General features: G+C 42.2%; 1 protein-coding gene across 1 annotated transcript; it reads left to right on the forward strand.

Annotated features, from left to right (window-relative positions):
• Positions 1-1,002: 1,002 nt before the first annotated feature.
• Positions 1,003-3,289, forward strand: LOC123124789 (transcription factor TB1-like). The gene has a single exon (XM_044545344.1). The coding sequence runs from the start codon at positions 1,372-1,374 to the stop codon at positions 2,197-2,199; it is 828 nt and encodes a 275-aa protein (XP_044401279.1). The 5' UTR covers positions 1,003-1,371; the 3' UTR covers positions 2,200-3,289.
• Positions 3,290-6,981: the final 3,692 nt, after the last annotated feature.

The following is a 6,981-nucleotide window of genomic DNA, read 5'->3' on the forward strand; positions in this document are numbered from 1 at the left end:
AAAGATAATGGCTCTGATTAGGAATTTCTTTCGTGTGTCCGACACAAGTTTTTTCCTATTATATTAGCCAGAGGATCGAGGATCCCGCTGCAATCAGGACACGAATGACGCTCCTCATCTCTCCCTAGACACAAACTAGCAGGTTCTGCTTGATTGTACTCTCACTCTGGGTTGGTTATCTTATTGTTTTTGTAATAGATTTATTGATGATGATATTTCTTCTTGTTCTAGTTTTAAATTTCGAAATGAACAAATAGCATTGTTCACCCTCACCAATTGACCTGGGAGTATATCTCATGTCCGAGTTGGCGGCCTGAAGAACCCTACCCTCAATCGATCCAACACAGTTCCTCCACCGGGCCAATCCTGGTCCATGATAACTGAAATTTTCTCCGTAGCGAGCATTGGCCTTAGTGCAAGTAACAATTTAAGTAAGAATATGTGGCCTGGTATACCTATGCACAATTGTGCAGCTAGCTTTGTCACATGGATTAACTTATGATGACATATGAGTTCTTGTACTATAAAATCATACGTACATGCACTGATGCACACTGCATATATATGCAGAGACCACATAGATTTACATGTCACATAAACGCCTGCATTCCCACGTGTCCCTACAGTAGAGGACTGTAGTCCTCGATCGACCGCAATAATGCCTTCATCATTCCCTCGCTAACTCTCCTTACTACGCACACCAACATCGCAGACAGCTACGTACCTACCTACCTACGGGTCGAGTTTGAGCTATGCTTAGCCCAGCCTGCCGCCCTGCGCGAACGCTCGCAGTAGTGACGCAACAGTCGATGGCCAGACAGCGGGCCACCACCCACAGCGACGGACGACGCCATTGCTCAAAACTCAAATGCCCTCGCTGCTCTCTGTAACCTAGCTATAGCATAGCACGCAGCAAAATCACTGGTAAAAACATACAAACAAAACGCGCGCGTACACATCGCACCCACACCCTATGCTAGCTCCACTAATAAATACCTAGCTGCCTAGCTAGCTCACCACTCCCATATCTTTCAGCTTCCTGTGCACCCCTTTCTCCATCACCAACCTTTGCTCTCCCTTCTTTCCCTTCCCTGGCTGGGCCTTCCCACTAGACCAATTGATGGATCGATGCATATGCACATCAGTGGGAATGGACACCATGCTGAGCTGAGCTTATATCAACATCGTTCGTATACCTATTACCTAGTCACTTCCAATATAGTCGATCTCATATTTCTCATGTGAAAGAGGAAGAGGAGAGTGCTCGACCAAGGAGTGAAGCAACTGTAGTACCAGATCAAGAAGTAGATCTTGCTAGGAACATATAAAGTACTCAAGTGCAGGCAGCTACTAGCGCTACTGCACTCGCCAATGTTGCCTTACCACCCTAACCCTCACGGCTTCTGGATCTCCCGAGAACCACCCGCGCAGGTGCCAAACCCTGCCAGCGGCTTCGCCGTGGCGCCTCCCGCGCATCTGGACCATCAGATTCAGCACTACGACCACTTCTTCCCCGGCCACGGCAACCAGTTCAACTCCGAGACGCTGGAGGCGGTGCTCATGAGGCCGCGTCCGCCGGCTCCTCCTCCGGCGGAGATGCCGCCGGCTAACGAGGCAAGAACCGGCGCAGTGCAGGCCGCCGGCACCGGACATGCCAGGGCGAGGAAGCGGTCGTTCAGGACGGACCGCCACAGCAAGATCCGGACGGCACAGGGCGTCCGGGACCGCCGGATGCGGCTCTCCCTCGACGTCGCGCGTGACTTCTTCGCGCTGCAGGACCAGCTCGGCTTCGACAAGGCCAGCAAGACGGTGGACTGGCTGCTCACCCAGTCCAAGCCAGCCATCGACCGCCTATCGTCCGAGTCCTCTCGGCTCAACGCCGCTAGAGCGGGAGAAGATGGCATGTCGTCGCTATCATCGGTGGAGCGGGAAGGCCGCCGGCTCAAGGAGACGGAGCTGGCTGCCGGGTCGGGAAAGGGGGCAGCGGATGTGGAGAAAGCGATGAGGGCGAGGGGTGGTGGAACGTCGGTGCTCATGGAGCACAGACGCGAGATGAACGGCGGCTTCATGTCGGCTTCGATGACTGGTGGGGAGTACTACTACGACCTCGGCGAGATGATGTGCATCAACGCAGGAGAATGCGACGACGATGGCGAGTACGACGAAGACGGCGATTTCTTGGACGGTATGCAATACTAGTTCCAGCCTTCCAGGTACTAGCGATCGAGCAGCTTAATTAGGTCTTGATCTGCCGAGCGCATCGTTGTCTTAGTTAATTATATTGCATGTGTACGGATCTACTACTCTCTTGGTACTATTTGCAAATCTCATGGTTTTGTTTTATGGTGCTATTTTTTCTTTGCTTTGAGGTGCCTCTTAAGATTTTCTTGAAGTCCATCGCTCTTTTTAATTTCATGCAACATCTGGCTTTCTTTCATGTCTTAATTTGGGGATTATTTTGTAAGATTTTGTTGAAGCTGATCATCTTAAGCTAGAGAGGGAGAAGCTAAATGGTTGGTTTGTTCACTGCGTTTATGCTCATAAGATGACAGTTTATGTAGATCAGCGAAGGTACTTGAGGTAAGGAGGATAGACAGAGCGTAGAAAAGTTCAGCACATGCAGTCAGCACTTTCATGATCAAACACAAGGGTATCAGGAAACCGTATGCAAATATATAAAGAATTCGTAGTGTTTAGCCTGTTTAGGTCTGTACCTTCTTGACCTAGAATAAATAAAGATGGTCTTCCTCGCAAATAAAATAAAATAAGGATTGCCTATTTTTGCTAAGTTGTACTTTCTTTCCTACACAAAAGCTTTGCATCAGTAAAAGAAAATAAGTTCCATTTGGATATATATGTAAGTAACTCACTGGCTCAGTGTCCCTATGAGCCTAGCTAACATATACTCCATTTGGATGGTGTATATGAGTTATTAGTTGCAGTCTACAAAGTACATGGTTATCTGGAATATCTTTCCAGAAGCAATCATTTGCAAGTACACATTGTTTTGGATGGTTAGCTGGAGTTATACAAGAGCACGACAAAAGGGATAAATATCAGATTCTAAGTTTAAAAGATTTAGGACTGAAAAAGTTGGAAGTACAGGGTTTAGTAACTAATACTTATGCAGTTCACAATCTTTATTTGTTTGATTTAGCTTCATTCGTCAACTGAAACTTAGTTTCATCCTAATGTAAATCAAGTTGATGTTGTGGCATCATCCATGATATATAGTATTCAGCTGCTAACATCATTACCAAAGGAGAATACCTTGCTATTTTCGTAATTATGACCCTGGTTTCGTGAAGCGAGGAATCTGAACCTGCTAACTATTAATTTCAGTTTGGAAACTGAAAGATATGATTTGTAGGGTTAATAGGGTCATGTAAACACCCATATATCCAAAATATTTTTCCTACATATAGTTTGATTAGATTCTAGCTGAACGCACTATTTGTTGCTTATGTTTGGAGGGTTTGACATCTAATTTGTTGAAAAAAAATATAATTGAGTAATATATACAACATTTTGAACATTCTACATTTTAAGCAAGTTAAACAATGACATGTACAATTAGCAAAAAACATGAGCACACTTACATGTGAACTTTTCATGTATTTCGTTAAATTAATTTAAAATAACTTACACATACATATATACATTTACAGTATATAATTCAGGATCAACAACTCCATAGAAAATTATACCAGATTCATATCCCAATAGGTAATATAATTGAAATATATACTTCTAATTCATCTAGAAAACATTTATCTAATTAAGGATATTTTTCATAGACTGGAGCTAAATCTCCTACTTATTTCCTAAAAAGTATTTCCAAACGCATCATGAATCCCAGCAAAGTGGTTTTGACAATTCATCTACCGTATTAAAAAAATGTGATTTACAATATTCATTGCTCTACATAAGTGTATCATGATGGATAAAAAGGTTGTGCATGTGCGATCAGGATGAGACTTTCTTTCGGCCATCAACCAAATCTAGCTCATAAGCATTCACGCAAGTACACGACTAATGTATATATGAGCTTTGTATTCGCTCATAGTGACTCGACACTTATATATATTGCACTCTTAAAGTATATACTCTCCTCTTTTGATATACCACATGTACACATATAATAGGCTATATGTATCTCTTTATCATTTTCAATACTAATTCTAAAATGTCACAATTCTAGTATATTTGATGACATATTCATATGGAACATTGGGATTTACCTTGCACCATTTTCATGCACATAAAGGTGTATATAAAAGAATATTCAAAATATGGTTTCAAATGAAAGATTTAATGGTGTTTAGTCTGGAGTACTATTATATTGCTATTGGAATATGTGTTTAAAGTTATACCACATATCCGTTGGTAAATACATGACTTCCTAGAAAGCATGAAGCCAAGTTTGGCAAGTAATATATAAAAAGATCATGTCAGTAAGGCGGAAAGAGTATTATTATATCTCCCATAAAATTACGTCTATTGACAAACCAAGTGAGTAAACGGGTTTGACATAGGCATATATATATTACTACCATATACACATTGGAGTACACACTCCCATGAGTAGAATCTTTTTAGCTTTGTTTGGCATGTTGGAGTAGGATCCATATATATTGAAAAATGCCTACTTTTCTGATGAAAGTTGAAGATTTGATTTGACTATAAATATTTAAACATATATGCAAATGACTAAAATGGTAAATTTCCTTATATTTTTTGTCATAAGTCTTTTCGGCTAGGAGTGCAATAGCGTCCATGAAAAAACCACTTAAACTATATGATTACAATTGACTTAATTTATGATTCCGAGATATTTTAATAATAGTTGTAATATAGTCAACATAAAAAGCTTGAAAACATCTCATCATAGACCTTAACTAGATAATACCACATGTGTGTTGCTGCGGATATTGGTTGCAATACATTTCAATTATATTTGGTTGTCTGAAACATGAGAATTTGGATTAATAATATGAGAACTAAAACTAAAATACATATGCATGCTTTATTATATTTGATTATTTTATAGTTGTAAATTATTTATTGAATATAAGTAGCTTAGTAAAATGGGAATGGTTCAGCTTTGCATGTAGATGTGGGTCTTTTCCCATGCATTTTGCATGTTCAGGTCATGGTTGCCTGTTGTGACAAATAAGTTAATGGGGATCACATATCTAGTCATGTAGGATTAGTATTGTATACACATTTACCATAAATTCATGGAGCACATATTTCGATGGGAAATGTAAGTGTTTTATGACGTTGTCGGGGTCTTGCGATGATATTTTTATCGTCAATTTTGGTGCGAACATATTATATCACATAAAAATAGTAATACACACCATAACAATATGATTCTTGATAAATATACTAATTTTTGTTTGATATTTCTCATGTGAGTAATTTTTCTCCTAGCTTGTCAGAATTTTAGTTTCAGAAAAAGCAAAAGGATTTGTCATATTTTATTGATTAACAAGAAAAAAAGTAAAGGTATGTACATACAAAGGCGGTATGTAGCCAAATGTGTGGAATTACTCTCGTGGAATTACAACCCTGAGGCAAGATACCTAGCGGTGACCCAAAGGCCGCATGTTTGACCGATGTTGGAGAAGATGATCGTAGGCATTCTTGAATTGACTCTGGACTCTGGAGACACTCGCATTTCAGTCATTTGAAATTTCTCAAGAGACAAGCATAAGAATAGTGGACGTGGGCCTTGTGGCTTTCGTAGGGGTACGAAACGATTAACAACCTCATACTAGCACACTCATTAACCGAGCTGAGGTGATAACAAGGAGCGGGATCCAAGTCTTGTCGACCAAGCTAACCTTTGATCATGTGCAAAATTCTAGCAGTGTAGAGGGCATTGAAAGAGGAGGTAGGCCGTCGTTTCAGGGGGAGCGCTTACATAATTGGGGGACACCAAAAGTTGTCCAACCGGTTCTCAAATTCTTAGCCAATCGATTGTGCTTAGAACTTTGTTTGATGGTAAAATTTCTGAAAGTGTTTACATTTTGGATCCGAGTTTACTATCTACTCCTTCTGTCCATAAATGTAAGACGTTTTCGCTGTTTAAATGTAAGACATTTCGGATCGGAGTTTACTAGTATGTGCCCGCGTCCCATGCAGCACCAATGACGTACACACTACATTTCCTTCAAGAAAACACATACTGCATCACCCCGCTTAGTCCGCTACAGTACATACCCCTACGAGTTTACAATACGATCATGATCAGCAGCAGCAGTAGCCTTTCTTGATCTGATGACTGATGTTTTTTTTTGAAATGGAGGTTGGGCCCCCGGCCTCTGCATCAATCGATGCATGCAGCCATCTTTATTAATTATTTCACAAAGGTCTGACAAGAAACATACATCAAATCGTCCGAAGCCACCACTCACACCTACAAAATCGATAATGAGGAGTGCTCTCACTCCCCATATCTACAACCAGTGTCGTCGCCGATCCATCCACATAACGTATCGCGACTAACAACCGGTGCAGCAGACTTAAAGCGCACACCACCTACACACATTTTAGAAGCCGCCATCTTCATCGGACCACTGACCCATCTTCAGGAGATAAATCCGTATCCTCCTTGCCAGTCCGGACATCCATCGACGCCACCACGGCGCCCAACGGCGCCATCGCCCTGCGCTCGTCCGTCCAGACGCGAAGACTCTGGGAGAGCTGTCGTGCGTAGCACCTGCCAACCAGGCATGACTCAGCGAAGCACCTGTCGGCCAGGCATGACTTGACAACTCCACCGAAGCTCCGTGCAAGACGGAGCCGCTCCACCTCCTGCCTGTGTCTTCTAGCGCTACTCCACAAATGATGCTCCCCGAAGAGAAACGGCACCGCAATACCGCCATCGTCCGATCTGGAGAACCAGATCCTAGGGTTTCCCCCGAAGCAGTACCCATCACCAGCAACCGTCAAGGACCCACACAGTGCCCACCA

This window comes from Triticum aestivum, chromosome 5D (genome assembly GCF_018294505.1).
Source record: "Triticum aestivum cultivar Chinese Spring chromosome 5D, IWGSC CS RefSeq v2.1, whole genome shotgun sequence".
Classification (NCBI taxonomy): domain Eukaryota; kingdom Viridiplantae; phylum Streptophyta; class Magnoliopsida; order Poales; family Poaceae; genus Triticum; species Triticum aestivum.